A 22,408-nucleotide genomic window follows, 5' to 3' on the forward strand; every position below is an offset into this window, starting at 1 on the left:
TTTCAACTGTGTCACAATGACCAGTTTTTTAAAGAGCTAGTAATCTAGACTCAAACGATGGTAATTATATAGTATGCCTGATAAGAGAAACAGGAAGAATAAAAACTGAGCAGATAACAAATAAATACACAATCTGTTAATTCTTGCCGCACACTTTCTCTGCAAACTGAAATCTTGGGTAAATACCAACTGGGAGCATCTAACAAAAACATGGAAGAAAGGCAGACAACAACCTACCACCACCTCCGCAAGTGAGACTACAATTTTATTAAAATGATTCGATACTGCCCTGCCCATCTGCTCTGAGTCTGATCAGTCATAACTCTGCAAAAAAACATTTTTAGCTAGTTCTTAAAATAAAAAATTCAAACCATTAAAACATACCATACATCTAAACTAAGCCAAAATTTTATATTTAGAATATTTTTCAATTTATCCTTTAATTCCAAATAAGATTTTCAATTATTTGAGGCATTAAGTTATATTTAAGACTAAGAAACCACTCTGAAACTGAAGTCATTCTCCCCAGTACTGGAACTAGTAGTATAAAGTACTTTGATCATCAGTAAAAACATGAAATGTCCTCTATTTTTAGCTGTAAGAATATTTCTTCTTTTTGGAAAATCTAATTTCCAAGTTATAATTCATTTGTGGGTTATGCTTTACTGCTACTAAAAACAGCATGATTTGTTCAGCTTAATACTCCAATTTCCAAAATTAGCAATTGTATCTATTAGGTATATTTCTTTTATCAAGTGTTTTCTGCCATTGTAAAAGAATTATCATCTGGTTAGATTTTAAGCCTAAAAGTACACATTACTACTTCTATTTATTTGATACTAAGTTTGAAACTCAGGTTTGCTCGGACTGCCACTAGAATACGTATTTATACATGTAGGAAAGCTCTTTAAATGATAGTTTGGGTTTGTCCCAGGCTCACTTAATAGTGCCAAGTACTAGAACAAAGTTCTTCTTGTACTTTGAGTAATAAACCGCAAAACTGATGAACCTACCAAAGAACTGTTACAATTGTGTTCAGACTTGTTCTTTTTCTTATTGCAATTTTTATTCGCACTCAAGAGAGCCAATGTTTTAACTATATTTTGTGCACAATTACTTTACTTTTGTAAATATTATGTCTTTATAAATCTATTTACAAGATATTTAGGAAACAAAATGAGTTCCTCGAAAAAACCATCTATAAAATCCACTATCATACTAAATATTAAAAAACAAAACCAAATGTGAAGTCCACCCAAACTGTGAAGAGCTGGGCTTTTTTTAGTTCCTTTCCCTCTATTACCTGACAACATAGCAGTAATAGATAGGACCTCATTAGAACAGTTGTAGTCACAACTTGCAATAACCATTTTAGCGAGCTGTGGATCTAGAGGAAACTCTGCCATCATGGATCCCAATTCAGTCAGATCTCCATCATCATTTAAAGCAGCCAGGTAATTCAAAAGTTCTAAGGCTCTCATCAGAGTTTCAGGAGCTGGGGGAAAAGGCAATCTATTAGACAAACTGCTTTAATAAGCAAAAAATGTGATAAAGTACAAACTATTAGAAGCAATCTCATTTTTCATTCTACAGTGGACCAAACTCAAAATGCAAACTGTCATCAAATTCAGTTAGATATCTAGCAAACAATGAATCACATAAACTTGCAAAATTTTCCTGCACAGTGGTTAAAAAACTGTCATTTTCCTACATAAATTAAGTAACTGCTAAAAAAAAAAAAAAAAAAAATCGGAGATTTCTAATTTTCCTGCCCAGTCAGTAATTCCCAGAATAATTTATTCTGAGGAAAGAAACAAATTAAAAAGAACTTTCTCAGATAGTTGTCACTCTTTTAGTTTTAATGCTAACATATGAGACTTTTCTTGATGCATACACTAGAAGAAAAATAGTAAGGGGCGTGTGTGTGTGTAATGAATAAGATGCAGAGATGGTGAATTCTGGTTAAAAGGTTTGCTAAAATATGCTTTGAGAATTCATACCTGGTGGATCCATAAAGTCAAAATGCACCAAATCATCAATACCAAGCTTCTTCAATTGTAACACAACTGATCCTAAATTAGAACGCAAAATCTCAGGATAGGTGTTATCCTAGCAAAAAAACAAAAATGTTTATTCTGTTAAACATGCCTTAATCCTCTTGCTCCAGAAAACAAAACGTATCTGTTCTCTGCCTCTTCAGCTATTTACTTTGGCATTACTTCTAAACCACCGATCTACATGAGAAAAATACTGGTGGAACATACCAGAAAGGAATCAGACACTTTCTGTGAACTATCTTTAGAGGGCTCAAAGTGTTACTGCCACTGTTCATTTCAACTTAGAACTGTAACAGAGAGCTGTACTGGTAGATTACACCATAAATCTCACTCAGGGAAAAAGTAAGGAGCTTATGGTGCCAAAAGGCAAGATGAAGTAAATAAAGCAATTTTCTTGTAACAAATGCAACTTAACCTTCCAAACACATAGAGAAGGATACAGCAAAATCCCTTACCTGCATTTCTGTTTTATAAGCTTTCTCTGTATAAAGTCTGAAGCATTTCCCTGGTCTGGTACGCCCAGCTCGACCAGCCCTCTGTTGAGCTGAAGCTTTACTAATGGCTGTCACCAAAAGAGACTCAACTCTGATTCGAGGATTGTACACCTGTTGGAATGAAAATAATTTAAGAATTTTCTCTTCAGTTAACCACAAAACTGTAACAGAAGTACACGAAGTCCATAGTTAATCTCAAAATAAACAAAGTAGTACTGATGAAGGCTGTAAATCACAGAGACAGAAACTGAGAATTGGTCATCTTGCGCCTTAACTTTCTTTCAGATGTTCTATCACTCTGAAGACTCAGAAGCTAACATGGAAAGGCTCTTACCTATTACACACAAAGCTTCTAACACCTTTACTTTTCCTAACTGAAAATAATTTCAGTTCTACCAATTTTACTTTGCTTTCATAGACTGGACAGTTTTGAAGGCTTTTGCCTGAAAAGAACCTGTCAATTTCAAGAAAAATATTTTGAACTTAGTCCAGAAGAAGTCAGTTACACACTGCCAGTTTAAAGAGAAAAATTTCCATCAGAAACACGAATACTACATGCAACAAATTCTCCCAATTACACCTACAAAATGTAACCAAATGTAATGAAAGATCTGTGAATTATTCAACATCCCCAGTATTTCCTGAGTAGTCACTTACTCTGACCAAACTGCTTGGTATTCAGCACTGTTCAACTAGAGGTTAACGTTAACATCTTTTCAGACACAATGCCCAGCACATAACTAACAGAAACTCTAATTTCCTTGGGTAAGTGAGCAATCTACAGCAATGACAATTCTATCCCTCTTATTACTACCCCCACACTCCTTAAATGAACACAGAAACCAAAACACTTGCCACTGCTACAGAGAAACAAACAAAAAAACCCAACAACAAAAACAAACAAAAACCAATTAACCTTGGGGGGGGGGGATTAAGCCTAGGATTAAACATTATGCATGGGCTTAATACATGAGAGCCAGCTAAGAACAAAAAGGGTTCCTATCACCAAAGCCTGAAAACAAAACACAAGACAACAGAAAACTAATTCTAAAAAGTAAACTGCAGTCACTAAATGAATAGGCAGTAAGTACTCTTAAGCTAACACCAGTTTAATAAAGTATACAACTAAAGTACTAAAGCACATACCTTTTGTTTTGCAAATCCAGGATCGATCACAAATACCACACCATCTATTGTCAAAGATGTCTCTGCAATGTTAGTTGACACAACTACCTGTTAAGAAATAAACAGTATATAAGTATTATAAATCAAGTAAAATTGAAATAACAGTAAAAGTAGCCATGAACTTTCAAAAAGGAATTTCAATCCAGTAAGTAAACTAAAAATAAGGTTTTATCCTCAATGACCAATGCAATATAAAGAAATCAGTCTTTAAGATCTTAAATCAAAATTTCATTTAGTCCATCATGGCAAATTCCTTTTTCAAAGAAAGCTATTACTTCAGGTTATCACTCAATCACATAATGTTTTGATTACTTAAATATAAGGACAGCATCAAAAGAAAAATATCAATGAAACAGTGTAAGCTTAACTTATACAAGGTCTCCCTGACAGAACACTACTTTGGTTATTACCAAAGTCTACACAACATGTGTATCTTTCAGTATTTTCTGGCAATATTTACAAAGGAAACTTTGTATCACCAAAACTCAACATTTTAAACAAAATGGCACAGAAGGGCATGGGCAGAGAAAATCTCAAGTTACAATCCAAGCACTGGCAGATCATCAAAATCGAATGCAGGTATTTTAGGAAGTGTACAGTCTAAAAGAAGATGTCATGGCATACCAAGCAAGTGTTAATCATTTGAACCTTTTACTGCCAGGGAAAAATGTTTACAGCATTTACATACTAATACGATCGCTGGTTTATGTTAAGTGTACGATATATTTTAGATCTATTTTAGGAAACTGGTTGGGGTTTGAGAATGACATGTCACATAATTTTTCTTATTAAACAATAAGAAAATGGGATTCTCATTAGTACCTTTTCCCCTGAACATCTGATTTTCAGGAACAGAAAACTGCCATTAAGTGAAAATGCCTGTATATGAAAGCAGATGACATAGAAAATGAATCAGATACAGGGCCTACTCTTACAGCATGTAAAGGAAGATCAGACATGGACAGTGTAAATGACACCAAAGACTCACTCTGAGACTTAAAAAGGGTTTACTTCCACAACAAAGACCAAGGAAACTTACCAAGAAAAAGGCACTTAAACGAGTTGGCAAGGGTAAGGTGGGATCTCCCACGAGAGAGAAGGGAAGAACATTAACAGCGGAAGGTTCCGCTTAAACTAGGGCATGTAAGCAAAAATGCCCACAGGCACATCTAAGAAATGAAAAAGACGTATACTGCCAAAACTTACTAGAGAGCCACTGACAGGGTAATATTTCAGAATCGTTCACATATCTTATAACCAAAATCCTTCCTTTTTGTATTGGGCAGTTGCAGTTGCAAAGACCGCGAACTAGCAAATGGTAAGAAACACAGATCATTTGATGTTACTGAAATACGTGTTTCAGTACATTTAGACGACACACACACGGTTTAATAATTAGAACCAAAGCAAACATAAACAAGGTATATAAGGTTGACAGTTGAATTTGAATAAATATCCTGAGTTTAATATTCTTCTACAAAGGCAAGTGTGCTGTGCTGGAAGGAGCAATGAATTCAGGAGTAGGGGACAGAGCTAGGAAGCAAACCTAAGTAGCTAAGTTATAGTGGAAAGGTTTTAAGACTCCCAAACCTCAATTTCCTTTTATAACTCCTGCATATTAATCTAGCAAGGACAAAGTTGTTAATAAAATTAGATAATAAATGTAGAAAGTCCTCATAAACCTATTACAGAGCCAGCTACATGCTTGTGATTATATAAGAAGTCTTATGGTTTTCTGGAATTCTGGGGTGAAACTGTTACAGTTCTGGATATATATTTAGAGCAGTGGAAGAAATAAATACATTTCACATGTTTCTTCTAGAACAGAATACAATTAGTATGATAAAAATTTCTTGATGCGATCAATTCTTTAGAGTTATTTAAAAATCACTTTCTTTACAAAATAATTTCACTTGGTATGCATGCATCTTTCGGTGTGTGTGTGACAAATTATATAACACTTAAAAGGAAGTGTGGATTTGTGATTCCACAAGCGTTTAACAATCACAGGATTATGCCAACCTGGCAAACCCCATGTCATTATCAAATTTATCTAAAGCAGTAGTGTTAAAGACCTTAGAGAAGTATGACTTTCAAGCTTTTTTCCAAAATCAAAAGTAAATTGGTTAAAAAGCATTAAGGTAATAAAAATTTTTCTGAATAGGACTTATCTACCATACTGATTTAACAATTATTAGAGTGTCTATGAGAAAAAGGGCAGGGTTCTGAAACCATAGGAGGTAGGTTTGGGGACAAAACAGGGAAAAACTCCTGTAACAAACTGTATGACTTTCAGGGTGCTTCTTCTAATGACTCTATTACTAGAGCTGGAGAAGTAATACTAGCTAAGGCTAAAGAAAACACACATACATAATGCACAAGAACAAATAAATGAGATGATAAAAAAGTTATCTAGCTCCCTTGAAACCTCAGATAAGTATGTTCTAGATGTTAAGTGGCACATGATCTCATTAGGAAATGGTCAGAACACAAAGTGATCCTGATTTTGTCAAGGGACCTACATATGACCAATGGGAATATACATATAAATGGTACAAGCTTTCTAGACTGTAACATGGCAATAAGTGTTCAAAGAGCCTTAAAAAATGTTCAAACCTCATTGACCAAGCAATTATTTCAGGTAAAGAAACCCCTATATATAGAATATATCTATATTTAGGGGTTTCTTTACCTGAAATAGAAAACCCTGTGGAAAAAAGTTTGACATCCCACTGTCCATTTTGTGTGTTTATGTTAAGTGTGTTAAGATTAAACTTTCATCTAGATTTATCCCCTTACCCCTCAATAACATGCCTTACAATGAAATCTTCTTTATTTCAATAATTCCACTTCAAAATGGTAGAACTGAGAGTACTTGCGTTGCTCTACTTCAATTCTATTTGGACACAATAATGCATTTAGGTTCAACTAGTTTGGATTTTTAGTCCCCAGGAACTCTGTGGGGGTCGCCAATTCAGTAAGGACATTAACTTCTTTATTTGTCCACGTCCCAGCAGTACCACACTAAGTTATCTTCAGATAGTGGATCATTAAGCCTCTCTTTAAAACTACAGAACCATCTCCACAAGGGCCATTGCTCTTTTTTATTGAGCAGTGTATGCTTTGAGCCATGTTAATTAGTAAACTGTAACATAAGCTACAGAAAAATCAGCTATTTGTATGGACAAAATTAATGAAAACTAAATAAAATCAAAGAATAGTTGCTGGATTTTAATAACACCAAATCTATAAAACAGCAATTATAAGACTTATTCAAAAGATGCACACAAGTAGTTTATTGATGATACTTTAATGCTTATACAAAACTGTACCTTGAACTTAAACTCAAATATCTGAATAAATGTCAAGCATGATCAAAACAAATAAAATGACCTACCCTCACAAAAATACATGCATTCTCAACCTTTCTCGATCATTACCTGTAGTGCTGTTAGAAGCCCACATAAAAAGAACTCAGTAACTATTTGTAAAAGGAATGCTAGTTAAGTCCCCCATGCCCATAAAGCTTTACCTTTAATATAGCCTACATTTTAAAACTTTAATATTACAAGACTGTTTTGTTAGTTTTACCACAATCATACTATAAACTATTTTGCACAAATTAATACAATGAGTAAGATAAATAAGGCACTACCTACCTCACAAAAGGTGTCCAAATATAAATACAGAATTACACTTATTTTGGCAGAATTTAAAAAACATTAAATATTCTCTTTGGCTCCAAACATTTTGACTTCTTACATTCTACTCTATGCTAGCTATTATCCTTGTACTACAACAAATTTAACAAAAAAATGAATCAAATTGTATTTGGTTTTACACAACTGGAAGCAGACCATAAATCCCTAAACATTCTTTTGTACTTTTAAATCAATTGTGAGTATCAACCAGTGACAGTTTAACACTCGTGAATAAAGTTCCATTCTACTAACTGGCAGAATAACGAATTCAGAACAGAAGAAGCAAGCCTTGGCCCCAGTTCTTTATTTTATAATATAAACGGGATATTATCAAAGTTGTGGCTTTTTTTTTTTTTTTGAAGACAATAGGAAAATAGCAACCAACTGCCAGTTGTTCCTGTTCCTGTATGCAGCCACTTTCCCTCACATAACCTGTGTGCATTTTAATGAGGAATTGTGCATCTTTTTTTTTTTTTTTAAGATTTTATTTATTTATTTGAGAGAGAACACATGAGAGGGGATAGGATCAGAGGGCAAAGCAGACTCCCTGCCGAGCAGGGAGCCCGATGCGGGACTTGATTCAGGGACTCCAGGATCATGACCTGAGCCGAAGGCAGTCGCTTAACCAACTGAGCCACCCAGGTGCCCCAGGAATTGTGCATCTTAATGAGGAATTAACCCTTCCTCCCTCCCCACAATCCCACCAATCCTTCAGACGGCTCTGTCTAACCCAGCCAGAGCCGTGGCTCTGCCAGTCACCCGCTCCTCTCAAGCGCCAGTCAGCGCCTGGCCAGAATGTGTTTCTGCTCTCTCTGGTTCTCAGCCAACACTCCTAATACCTTCTTCCAGGCAGCTTGCCTGTCCAGCACCAAAACCATGATCGGATGAGTGAATCCTCCTGTGAACTAGGCTTCTATAAAAATGTTCATTTTTCCTTAAACATGCCAGGCTTCAAAGCTTCCCCCACCTCACCCCCCATAATGAGATTGTCTCACCAACTGCCAAGAAGTCCTCCCTCCCTCTGCTGGGATCACAGGTGTGTGGGGGATGGTGGTGGTGGATGGGTGTGTGTGTGCACGAGCGCGTGCATCTGTATGTGTGACAATGTTCTCAGCCTCTAAGATGAAGCTGACTCATGCCTAAAGAGAACATGATTTCCCAGCAAGAGGTCCTGTAGTTAGCTGAATGAAAACCGTCAGTGGATGAAGTAGCCCTGTGGCCCTTGATCTGACTCTGACCTGAAAGCCCAGGATGGGATCCCAACGTGAGCCCATGCCCTGGGGACTCCAGTGGTCCCCTCATCATCCGTGGCCATCACCACACATATATCCAACTACTGCTGAGTTACTCTTTTCAGTGAGACAAAATTCTCCTCAATATCCTTAGGATTTACAAGAACACAAAAAGCAATACAGTTAAATTCTACTTCATGGGCTTAAGTTGTAGATCCTACAAAATTATGTACTGGACTGGCACCAGACTGAACCTAAATTTCCAATAAACTAATAATTAACAGAGCAAAGAACTCAGATGTGAAATAATTTCAGTAAGTTCAGGCCCATACTTCTCAAGGTAACCTAAAAATGGAATGTAAAGAACTATATGAAAAGACACACAAATATGGCAAATCTTGCTTAATACCAATTTTACTCAGTGGTTAAAAAAAATAAATAAATAAAAATAATCTTAAAATTAAAACAAATGCAGATATACAAAGTGTACATGATTTTAAGAAAAATTATCTGCCTGCAGTCTACTCTTTATTATAGAAATGTTTAAGAAAACAACTACTTTATTTACATACATCGACTGATACAGAATTAAGCTAAGAACTCTACAGAGAATAAGTACTTTTCAGTCAACATATCAACTTCAAAATTATCTACTAAAGCTTATCACTTAAAATGTAAGTTTTCCCCAAAGTTGAGAATGCACATAAAGTAACAGGGAAAAATGTTTTAACATATTCTACAGATAAGCACTATGACAAAAAGAATTGGTAAGTTCAACATAATGAAGCTATGATCAGACTGTTTTTTTAAAAGTCATATTCACTACTCATCAATGAGAAACTCAGAAGCTGTTTTTTTTTTTTTTCCTATCAATCTCTTGTTAGTTTACATTCCACTAGGCTGGTGTTGTATAGATCCTTTTGGTAAGTTCCTTCAGTTCGAAAAATGTATTTGGTTCACTTAACTTTTACACAGCCATGTAAAGAAATAATTAGCCCTGATATATTTAAGTATCTTTATAATGTGTAATTTTTCAATAATCATGATAAACATTAGCAAAAAGACTGAAATAAAAAGCAGAAAAAAGGTGAGAATCTGTTAGATCTGAATATAGAAATAAGAAAGCAATAAATTCCAAATCTGACAAGTAAATCATACCTAAGTAATATTTCAAGTAAGAGTTTTTTCTACATGAATATACTCAAGGAACTCATAGCAGTCACCATGAGGGACTAGTTTATTCTAGATATATTAGGACCCTGTATATACAAAGCTTAATCCTTGATGATAATCTCCCAAAAGTGATGAAGTAAATGATACCCACTTTAAAAAAATGAAAACTTTAAAATCAGAGATTAAGAATCTTGCCAAAATTCATATTCAGCTACTATTTAACCTAATAAATGATTAACTCCACTATACTAATGTTTTTCAAACCTTTTCAAACAATATAATTTTAATATCAAAGAACCTACTAGAACCCCCAGCTCTCAAATAAAAAAATAGCTGTTTTGTTTCGAACTTCAACTCAGATCCCCTTCCCATCCCAACAAAGAGCTCAGAAACAGGTTTAGAAAACCCTTGCCCTTTCCTATGCCAGGCAGACATCCACACTAAGAGAATCTGCATTCCTGCCCTAAAGAAACCCACATATTTATGCAATGCAGCATGATGAGTGCTATTGCAGGGATCTGTGCAGTCAATATTTCATACCTATAGACATGACATTTGGTTAGGTCTTTAAGAAAACTGCAGGCAGAAGCCAAGGCACTGAAGAAAAAAGTGCTTAGCTTTTGCCAAGTGACTTAAAGGAGAGAAAGACACTTGATCATTTCCTGCTTTTCTTGACTCACCCTAACCAACCACCCATTTACTAAGGAGGTGCTTCCTGTGGGGATGGAAAACAGTACATGCTCTTACTCTAAGGTCAAAAGATAAGCAAAATTCCACCAAAATACACTTTTTTCTATTTACTTTTGAAATACAGATCATTTTGTAGTGTGCAACTCAGATCACCACCACCCATAACTTAGTCATTAATAATTCAATATAGTTTCATATCTCTCAGACAGTTCTGTGTTAATGAAACGTTTATAGAGAATATTTCTATGCTAACCTTTCTTCCAATTGCTCCATTCTGCTTTTTTGGAGGCGGAGGCTCAAAAATGCGTTGTTGCTGCTGAGGAGGAAGTGTAGAGTATAATGGAATGATTTTAATGTCACCAACTTCGGGGCCCAAATCATCAACCTCACGCTTTATTCTCTTACAGGCTTCGTCAATTTCCTACAAAATAAAAGGCTGAATGTAAAAACAAAACAAACGCACACTGGAACATTTAAGTATTTATCATAATCCTAGTCCTATGAAGCTTACTTTGAATTTGGTAAATCAAAACTAAGTTAGTAAACTTCATTGGGATTTCCAAAACTATAGAAGAAAAATTTTGATTTCTGTACTCCAAGTCAACTATCTATTGGCATTCCACACTTTTTCTTCTAGTCAGACGTCCTAATTAATTCTCAACAAATTGTACTAAAATTAAAATTTCGCACCCAGGAATATTTAACTGCACTCATAACCTTTTAAATGTTCACAATCTAAAAGAAACTGATGTGCTAGATATTTTAAATAAGCCAATTAGGCTTTAATGTCACGTATCACTAATGTAATTATATGGAAGATTTGCTTCATTGTGCCTAATGAGAACAAACACCTTTACAGTATCAACATAGATATTTAAGAAGTAGGCTAACCCAAATAACTTACAGCATCTTCAAAACTTTCCTGACCACAGAAAATAATTCCAACACATTTGCATTCATCTCTAGGTTTTAAAGAGAGGACTCACAATAAATATTCAGAGTATGGGAGACCGAGAAAGAGAGGTGGGTGGAGGCTCTATGAGTGGCAAAGGGACTTAAAAAGGGGGGGAAGGGGGGAGAGCAACAAATTTAAATTTTACTGAAGCATTAATTCAGTTAAATTCAGAAGTATGTTAAATGATTTGGCAGCCTGTCCAAGGCACGACCCAATCAGAAGCTCTCCTTATCAACAAATTATCTCTTACACAAAAATCAGAATGATTAAAGAAAAAAATGGAAAAAATCTATCAGGTAAATGTAGTCTGTATTTTTATTATATTAAACTAAAATTATTTTCCTTGAAATAATTTTAAATCAAAGGCAATTCTGTTTCCATGTTAAAAAATACAAAGTCTTTGGATACTTAAGAACAAAAACTTTTTTCACCCTCTCCTTCAAACATAGTAGTTCTCCTAAAAAACGGATTAAGGGTCTTGAAAATTATCATGCAGAAAATTACTATTAAGGATTCGATGTTCACAGTTCCCTTTGAGATCTGAAGTTTCTAAAAGAAAATGAAAGAATGCTATTGATAGAAAAAATACAACAAAAAAGTATTTTTAGAAAAAAAAACATTTAAATGCTGTATCTAGATTAGAATGCCCCCTGCTGGTATGCAAATACAAAATTAGATCTCTTCCAAATCAAAAAGATTTGAATATAAACTCCAAATTAGATTTTTCTAAAATAAAAAGATAAACACAGGAAAACTGATGCCAATATTCAGAATATTTTTTAATTTAGCTGACTTAACCATATATTTGACCAGAAAACAAAAGGTCCAAAGTCACCAAACACCCAGATTTCATATACTAGAAAACAAAGTGCCCCAAATGGTACATTGCAGGTTCCAGAATTTTAGCAAGATAATTCCAACTTTATACGTGGGACTAGACTTTCCAATCTGCCAAATAAGTACACAGCTAAAACAAAATCACTACTGCATGGTATAAAAACATCTCTGAAGATGGGGCGGGGGGAATCCCACACCACTTGTTTTTTTACACAAGCAAGGTTCTAAATATTTAGTTTTAAAACTGGAACAGATTTTTCCCCAAAGTTTACCAAATTTCCATAGTCAACAATGTTAAGTTCAGAGGAGCACAAAGCTCATTGACATTCAGCAGCACAAAGTAACCATCTGCTTAGGGTTGCTTAGTTATGAGCAATATTGACTACTGAGACAGAAGTGCAGGAGTTTTTAAGACTTTCAGCTCCAAAAGTATTAATATATGTGAGTAAATAAATTTGGACTACTAATTTGAGGAGGCTGAACTCACTGCATATGGAAAAGACATTTTACTCAGCAAAATTAAAGATAAAAGAATGTGCTGCTTAAAGAATGGTTTTAACATCTTCATGTAACTAACCCCTGACAAACAATTGATACTGCAATTATAATCATTCTTAATCTAACTCAGAACTGTAGCTCCCCTAAGGACTTCTACTAAGCAACACTTAATTTTAATCACAAGTCCAGATTCTATGCATTAACATATTATAACATAAAAAATATTCTAGAATTCAAATCTTTTCCAACCTTTAACCAATTAAGATTGATTTCCTACTCCCAAATTCATTCAGATTACTACAGATGCATTATTGTTTAAGTAGTCAAAATGGTAAAATGCTCTTAAAAATCATTTTAAAATTTCATGAGAAAACTAAATTTTACAGGTGCTATTCAAATTTAAGAAAACAAGAATACTGAATTCTGAGATCTACCATTTAATTGACCATGTAAAAGTAACACAGGTTCACAGACATGAAAAACAGTAATATTTTATATTATATTAAGTCAGCTCTACTAAACACAATCAGTGAAACAAAATACATTAATTAGGTACTCTGCTCCTTTAACCCTAAAGATCTTCAAATTCAAGACTAGTCATCTAAAGGTGATTTAAAAATGTACGAGGACACATGCAAACCTAGTTCACAATTACAGTTAATAACTTTATCGGAAAACATATACTCTACCACACATCTGAAAACCATGGGGCCTGTTCCCTTCCTTTCCCCAACTATGGGATAGCCGCCAAAATATCAAATACAAGAAGTTAAATCATAGAAAAGCCTTTCAGGTCCTCACCATGAGACCATCTGATGTTTCTGATAAAATTCTAATATCATTAGTTACCTGAACATAATGGCTATTTTTAAGTCATTTACAAAAATACACTATGCAGCACTCAAGATGAAGCAAGAAACTAGAGACAAGGCACAAAAGGACAAAATAAATACCTCAACTGCTTAAAGACTGCATTAGTGCATAAATATCGTTTATATGCCATCAAAAAAGCATCTGGTACTCTTGCTTACAAAATATTTAAAAACTCTTCCATTCAAAATGCATAAAAGGGAAGACTAGTACCAACATAGGTCTATCTGTAAAACTGAATTTGCAACACATTTTATTTCCCAAAAGAGCAAGTGTGATGCTGTATTGGGAATGATTTTCCAACCCAGGGGACACGTGGCAATGGCTGCAGACATTTTTCGTTGTTACCACGGGGGGAGAGAATGTTACGCATCTAATGGGTAAAGACCAAAGACGCCACAATGCACAGGTTACCCCGCAGCAAAAAAACTGATCAGCCTACCATGTAGATAGTGCTGAGGTTGAAAAACCCTGTTCTACAGTAAAGAACGATGGCCAATGGGGGTACAAATCATAGATCACATAAATACTGAAGAAATGCAAGGATAAAAAAATTATTCAATATTTATAGCTCTTATTAAAACAATAGCATTTGCCAGAATATTATGTGTTATCAAGCATTCCTGTAGAAACTGAATACAAATAAAATAATTCACATTCCAATGGAGGCAGGCAGTCACACAGAAGACTTCTGATTTTGCTATCTGGGAGAACAAGGGCAATTCCCTCCCCCACGACAGTGTTTATAGTTGTGTCATTAATGTACTATAGGAATTATACTGGTTTAAACATTCTCTGGCATAGTGACCTTTAAACCTAGGGAAATACAAAAATGGCCCGTAGACTTCATTGAAGATGCAGATTCCTATATCGCACCTCAGACTTCACCTATTTCAGCAAGTCTGGAACAGGGCCAAGAACTTGCTTTAACAAACTCTCCCCTCCTCAGTCCACTGGCCACACTTGAGAAAAAATGTTCTGGGGCGGGGTCAGACCTTTTACTGTAAAGGGCCAAAACAATTTAGGCTTTGCATCCATGGATCATCTCTGCTGCACATTCTTTGTTCTTACTTAAAACTGTTTAAAAATGTAAAAACAATTCTTAACTCGTGGGCCATACAAAAACAAACAGGAGGGTTGGCACATGTAGCTATTTAAATTTAAATTAATTAAAATGCTGTAAAATTAAAATTTAATCCCTCCTCTCACAGCCACACTTCAAATACTCAAAAGCCTTAACATTCCTGGTGACTACCATACTGAACAGCACAGACACAGAACTTGTCCAGCACTGAAGAAAGGTCTAATGCAGGGTGCCTGGGTGGCTCAGTCGTTGAGTGTCTGCCTTCGACTCAGGTCATGATCCCAGGGTCCTGGGATCAAGCCCCGCATCGGGCTCCCTGCTCAGTGGGGAGCCTGCTTCTCCCTCTCCCACTACCCCCTGCTTGTGTTCCCTCTCTCTGTCAAAAAATAAATAAAATCTTAAAAAAAAAAAAAGAAAGAAAGGAAGGTCTAATGGGACAGCGCTACTCTAGAACCTCACCACTCAAACCTGGAGCACTTCAGCATTACTTAGAAGCTTGTTAGGAATACAGAATCTCAGGCTCCACCAGATCAAATGAATCAGAATCCGCAAATTTTCTAAGTGATCTGCGTGTATGTTAGTTTGAGAAGCACATTCTAGAAAATTCATAAAATCTACTGAAACAAAGGACAAGCTTGTAAGAAAACCTCCAGTAAAAGGCTCTCTAAAACTGTTTTATCCAGACAGCTTTTTCCTGAACTTTAGCTTGAGAATTTCATAGCACACCTATAAACCTACTGTGGGAAACAAGGTTTAAAAATATAGCACCTGAGAATAAAACGTGTATCTTAAAATGAGTTAAATTCTAACTAAGAAATTTCAGTGATTCCTTCTAATCCTCAGTGAACACATGGAAAACAAAACCAAAACACAAACATTTGTTTTGATGTTGAATGGACACCCAAGTGACTCAAGTTCACTCACAAGCTAACTGACCAGGACAATCTGATCTTCACAGCAGCCGTGTGGTTCAAATTCTTGCTTCAGCAAAACTGCAAATTACCACACCACTTCCTACCACCCAGGTCTCTCGAAAGCTGAGACTGCAATTGCTAAATCCTGAAATTCTAAAAGCATTTAACATTCTTACGATAATTAACAAACACCAACAGTATAAAAGGGCATTCATAGAGTACAGAGACAAAGGGGTTATATATTTCATACTTAAATACAATCAAGTTGAAGAAAATCTTTAAAACTTGGGATAAGAAACACAGGGTTAATATACGCCAAGTTCTTAGGTTCAAAAAGCGGTTGTATAATTTAATATGCTAAAGGCTAAGTAATGAAGAAAATGATGACTATACCTCTTGACCAGTTAAGAAAAGTAGAAGATCTCCCTCTTCCTCTTCACACATATGAATCTGGATCACTGTCCGGATGGCTGCTTCAAGATAATCTCTCTCGGGCTCAGGAGTATAGAAGATCTCAACAGGATGTGTACGCCCCGGAATAGTTAAGAGAGGACAGTTATCAAAGTAAATCTGGAATTTCCCTGCATCTAGAGTAGCGCTCATAACTATAACCTGGAAAAAGAAACAGTAAATTATCTGAAGCTGTCTTCAAGGGTTCTTACATGGTCTTAAAGAAAAAAAACAAGTAATGTTTATTGTTCTATATATATCACTTATTTAAAAAAGCTACAAAAATCTTCATACAAATAAACTGATTTAAAAAATCAAATGCAGGGGCACCTGGGTGGCTCAGTCAGCTAAGCGTCTGACTCTTGATTTCAGCTCAGGTCATGGTCTCAGGATTCTGAGATCACAACCGCTGCCCCCCCTCCCCCCTCCCGCTCATACTCCTTTCTCTAATAAATAAATCTTTAAAAACTATATCAAATACAGAAATGCTGAGCTATAGAGTAAGAGAGTTACTGACATCTTAAAAAAATCAGAAATAAACCCAATACCCAATAAATAAACTACAATATATCTTCACGAAACAATATCTTAAAACCCAAAGTTCATAAAATGCTAACATATTTATGTTACATAAAGTTTACACAGTATGTAAAGGGGATTGATACGAAACATTATTAATAAATAGTATGATTACTACCATGTTTATTAAAACAGACCATGACAGGAAAAAACAGGAAATGTGAAAAAGACCAAAAAAAAAAAAAAAAAATCACTGGCACAGATATAAATTTTCTCCCTTCTTCCAAAGCATTTTTAATAAGCATGACTTCTTTAGAAAAATTCCTACACAGGGATTTTCTACATTGTTGTAAAAAGCCACAGCCACAGGGGCAGGGCTATAGGACAGTGCAGTCACCCTCCCTCCATGTAATCACACATTACAGCACCCATTAAAAATTTACTTAAAAAGAAGGCACCCCATAAAACATTCTACTACAGAGTAATTTCTACTTCGACTTTCTTTCCTAAAAGCTTTAATAGCCCACACCTGATTTCACACTCACTAAGTGTGAACTCTAAAGAACACAAAGCAGAAAGAGGCCCATAAATACAAAGAACAAACTGGTGGTTGCCAGAAGAGGGGGGTGGAGGGATGGGCAAAATGAATAAAGTAGAGTAGGAGTTTCAAACTTCCAGCTACGGAATGAGTAAGTCACGGGAATGAAAGGTACAGCACAGGAAATATAGTCAATGGTACTGTAATAGCGTTGTACAGTCACAGATGGTAGCTATGCTCAAGGTGACACAGCATAACATATAGAGCTGTCATTACCAATCACTATGTTGTACATCAGAAACTAACGTAACCTGTCAACTACAATTAAAATCAAACAAAAACTTCAATCGTTCATAAGGTCATCAATAATGACAGTACTCATTCTTTTTTTTTTTTTTTTTTTTTTAAGATTTTATTTATTTGACAGAGAGAGACACAGTGAGAGAGGGAACACAAGCAGGGGGAGTGGGAGAGGGAGAAGCAGGCTTCCCGCGGAGCAGGGAGCCCGATGCGGGGCTCGATCACAGGACCCTGGGGTCATGACCTGAGCCGAAGGCAGACGCTTAACGACTGAGCCACCCAGGCGCCCCAACAGTACTCATTCTTTAAATACGTTCTTTAAAAGCATAAATTTAATTTACAAGCAAAAACATACTAAGATAATTTTTTAAGACCCAGAATCTTTCTGCCCAGTGTACAATCCCTATAACACATATACTAACAACCGAATAATGAGTCTAAGCTCCAGTAAACGGTGCACACACACAGCAAAGAGGCACTTCATAAACTCTGGGAGGCAAAAAAGTCAGAAAATTCAGTCCGTTTTAGGCCCTTATCAACAGTTAACACTGACCAGGGCAGTAGCAGTATAACAAGACAGGAAAAAAACCAAGCAAACTAGGTTAAGTGAGCACATTTCTGAGGAGTGGCTTGCTTGTTCTGGGTATAGCTGTTCCTACTACCCAACATGACTGAGTTATAATGGGTGTGTTTATGTTGGGACAGGACAAAGATTTGAGGTTTCTGTATTTAATGAAGGGTAAGGTGAGCAGCAGGGTTATAAAACCACCATGTTATTAGATCACAAGAAAACACAGGTGGGTTAGAAATGGAAAAGATCTGGCTTAAAAATACATTACTAAAAAGTGGAATCATACCAAGAACACATATGAAGACATAGCTATGTACATTAGAAACGAAGAATAACAACAATGTAGGTACTTACTGGTTCCTTATTTTACACTTGGTATTTTATAGTTGATTAGAATGATTGGCATGTATTCCGTTTTTTATATATACCTTTTTTAATGAAACAAATGAGTAAAAAAATTACTTCACCTTTAAGTCTGATCTCTGTCTTACAACTTCCTTCAGAACACCCATGAGGATATCTGTAGCCAAAGTCCTTTCATGAGCCTCATCAAGAATTATTACACCATAACGCTCAAGGAGGGGATCATTCATAGCTTCACGAAGTAACATCCCATCAGTCATATACCTATATTCACAAAACACAGTTGGTTAAGGTTCATTTAGAACATTTTAAAACTAAACTTCATGACATGCAAAGACATCAGGAAAATCAAAATTAAATTTTCCCAAAAACAAATGTACTACTGTTTCATAATCGCAAAATTAAACATGAAGAAAAACTTCTAAGAGTATCAAACAAGTTATACACTATCAAATCTTGTCAACTGAGACTGTAATAATACTGAAATGCATTAAGAAAACAAGATTAAATCTGCTTATGGAATATAATGATCACATGGTTTCATACAAATGCCAAAGCAAAATGCATCACTTAAATGAGTTTCTTTTTTTTTTTTTTTTTAAGATTTTATTTATTTATTTGACAGAGAGAGATACAGTGAGAGAGGGAACACAAGCAGGGGGAGTGGGAGAGGGAGAAGCAGGCTTCCCGCGGAGCAGGGAGCCCGATGCGGGGCTCGATCCCAGGACCCTGGGATCATGACCTGAGCCGAAGGCAGACGCTTAACGACTGAGCCACCGAGGCGCCCCTAAATGAGTTTCTTAAAAACAAAATTTAAAACGTAAATGTTCGACCTGCAAAACAAAACTAAGAAGCCACTTTGTTTTATAACCACACATCACTAAAATGTTACCACATGCAAAAGTACATTTCTTTAAAGCTTTAGTAATTCTCCACTTAAGCTAACAATAGCCTTCCTTGGTTCAAAAGGGCTGAGAGAGCACAAAAGTCTACCATCTCTGTTTGCCCCAGTCCCATCCAATTCAATGACATGATGGCAAAGAAGCACAAAAAGGAATACATTCATGGAATAAGGAGCAGCATTAGCACTAGAAATGTTGATAAATATATATGAAAGAGAAAAGGCAAAGGACACCCACTAAATCAACGAAGCAGAGAGGGAAACCAGGTTTAGAGATGGCTCAAGATGAAACAGCTAATCCAGCACTCAGATGCAGGGTGGTTTGCAAACGGTGTTACGGGCCAGCCATCTCCTAGCCATGCTATTCTGGCTGCTACTGTCACTAACACAAAACAACTATCCCCAGAGTTTGGCACAGGAACAAAACAAAGTCAACCTGCAGAGGCTAAAGTCACAGTTCATTCAATTCATGGTTTTATTTACAAATTTAAAAGCAGTATAAAAATGTGAAGTCATCATTTCTAACTTCATTATTTTGGGGTTTTATTTTTCAAACATGAGTCTAACCTAATCTTTCATGGACCAGCTTGGTATTTTTAGCTAATGCGATTGTTGGCCCAGTGAAGTTCACCAAATTGACAATGTACAGAAGTGAATCGTTCTCCTTATTTCACTTGAACTTCTAAATTTAGTAAGACTTTTGGCAAACAAACCCATCCTTACTCTATATATTTTAGGCTTCTTTCTTCTTTGGCCATATTTTTTAAAATAAACTACATTTCTGCAGTTGGCCCAGAATTACCTGAAGATTATTTTATATTAAGACCATGAAAGAAAAAAGTGCCAATTAAACTATGACTCAATGGCTTAACGACAGTGTAGCACAGCACATGAATCAGCTACACTATAGCCTCTAGGTGCTTTGAAGTATCTCTGATCTATTTGAGGACATTTAGTAATTTCTCCTGACTTCAGCTTACTGACATGAGATAGGCAATCCTTTTGCATATTATCTCAGTAGCAAAACATAATACAGTTTCATCTGCTTGTGAATAACTTGCCTCAGATTCCACAAAGCTCTTGTCTGTTCTTTCATAGGGGGGAAAAAATGAACTGGTCACTCTCCAAACAATAAATATTTGCTTAAATACCATCAAATGTACACCATGCTGCTCAGTATCCAAGCTTACTCATTTCAACATGGAATCCCAGTGTAATCTTTTTGAAGACATTTTAATTAGCGAAGAAACCCAGTTCACATAGTTCCAACAATAGCACATTACTTATCTGAAGTGAAATATGGACAGCTAGATCAAGTTCAAGCATTCCCAGGTAATACCCACCACCAAACCGCTACAAGTTTTAAGACCCTCAGATTGTAAAAATGTACCTCAATCTCACGTACTAAAAAGGTGAAGTCACAGAACTGATAAAAGTATCATGCTTAACTTGAAAACTTCTTGAAACTCATTAAAAAAAAAAAAAAAAGCCACCCTCTTTATTTTGATCTTTTTCCTCTTACATTCCTCAAGCTTCACACAACCACAACAGTGTAGAGGGCATTTAAAAGCACAGCTAACCCAAATACTCATTCTTTTATATTTTTCTGAAGGGAAGTGTTGCAAATGGCAGAACAGAGATATTGCACGTTAATGGAACTACTATTTGCCTTGTTTTATTAGAAAGTATGCATAATATATGTACTGAGTTAAATGGTCAACTAAACCCTCTGACTTCCAGACTCCAGAGACAGACTCCTAACAGTTGTCTCAGTATTTGATCACCCAGTGATCTCTCCTGCATCACAGGAATGTAGGAAGCTTGTTGTATGCAATAGAGAGCTTCGGGAAAAATTACATCTGTAGGGGCACGTGGGTGGCTCAGTCAGTTAAGCGTCCTACTCTTGGTTTCAGCTCAGGTAATGATCTCAGGGTTGTGAGATGGAGCCCCAAGGTGAGTTGGGCTCTGCGCTCAGCAGGGAGTCTGCTTGAGACTCTCTCTTCCACTGTCCCCCACCCACTTGCGTGTGCACACACTCTAAAATATTTTAAAGATGAAAGGTCTCTTAAAAATATAATCAATATTGCTGCTTTTCCAGTGTAGAAAATTCACTATCAGTAGTTAACTTTCCCAGGGTCTCAAAACCAGTTAAATAGCTTAAGACTAAGTATCAGTGTACTGATCCCCAATCCTGGGCCCCTCCTATACAAACACACTCTCCTCAAAGTCCAAGAAAAATGTACATATAAATACAATAGCAAAAAGTTACCTGGTGTGGGGTTGGGGGTTGGAAACATACAGAAAAAATCGTTTGTAAGCTCATTTGTGATCTACTGAAAAGAGGTAATATTAAAACAAATGTAAGTACTACTGCTCTTTTCTTTGTCCTCTGAAATGACTGCAGGGCATGCTCTTAGTCAGCCAAACTTTTTTTTGCCCTGATTTAATTGACCCCCAAACCTTAGGTGACCTTTAATTTTTTTAAGATTTATTTATTTGAGAGAGAGAGGAGAGCACACGCGTGCACACGCACAAACAACAGCCAGAGGCGCAGAGGAAGAGAAAATCTCAAGCAGACTCCACACTGAGCGTGAAGCCAGAGTGGGGCTTGATCTCACAACCCTGAGATCTTGACCTGAGCCGAAACCAGGATTTGGAGGCTTAACCAACTGAGCCACCCAGGCGCCCCAGGTAGCCTTTTAAATCAGGGAAACAGAGCTAGACCCCCCCAAGTACATCTGGATCTTCTATATAGAGAGATTTTTTAAAAACTCAACAACCCAGTACCAGATGCAAGTCACATAAGTGTCCCCCCAAAACAGGTATGTCTTTTTCCTCCTCCCTATCTTACTGTAACACTGAGTAATGCTCTCTTTAAGTGTGTACCAAAAGTGAACAGATTTCTGCCATCCAACATCTTTCTCATGAGTCACCTCAAAATTCTAATTTTGTCTCTATTAGTATACCTTATTTAACATCTGAAAAACAAACATTTTTGTTTTATTGGAAAACTACAGTTTGTTGGGCCTTCAGATTTCTGGGACAATTCTTTGCTGTGTGTCACCAACAATCTTTA

The 22,408-nt window shown here is 36.1% G+C and overlaps 1 protein-coding gene across 1 annotated transcript in view; it reads right to left on the reverse strand.

The window, feature by feature from the left end:
* The window catches only part of DHX15 (DEAH-box helicase 15), a 57,898-nt gene that overhangs the window by 11,088 nt on the left and 24,402 nt on the right, over positions 1–22,408 (reverse strand). The window contains exons 4-10 of the mRNA XM_045881388.3: positions 18,536–18,695; positions 16,084–16,302; positions 10,786–10,953; positions 3,698–3,784; positions 2,513–2,662; positions 2,001–2,109; positions 1,304–1,495 (exon numbers count right to left, since the gene is read on the reverse strand). Of these exons, the coding sequence (XP_045737344.1) occupies positions 1,304–1,495; positions 2,001–2,109; positions 2,513–2,662; positions 3,698–3,784; positions 10,786–10,953; positions 16,084–16,302; positions 18,536–18,695 (1,085 nt within the window). The remainder of the gene's footprint in view (positions 1–1,303; positions 1,496–2,000; positions 2,110–2,512; positions 2,663–3,697; positions 3,785–10,785; positions 10,954–16,083; positions 16,303–18,535; positions 18,696–22,408) is intronic.

Source organism: Mirounga angustirostris, unplaced genomic scaffold, assembly GCF_029215605.1.
Source record: "Mirounga angustirostris isolate CCGP_5_RB_7025 unplaced genomic scaffold, mMirAng1.0.hap1 SCAF_2, whole genome shotgun sequence".
Taxonomy (NCBI): domain Eukaryota; kingdom Metazoa; phylum Chordata; class Mammalia; order Carnivora; family Phocidae; genus Mirounga; species Mirounga angustirostris.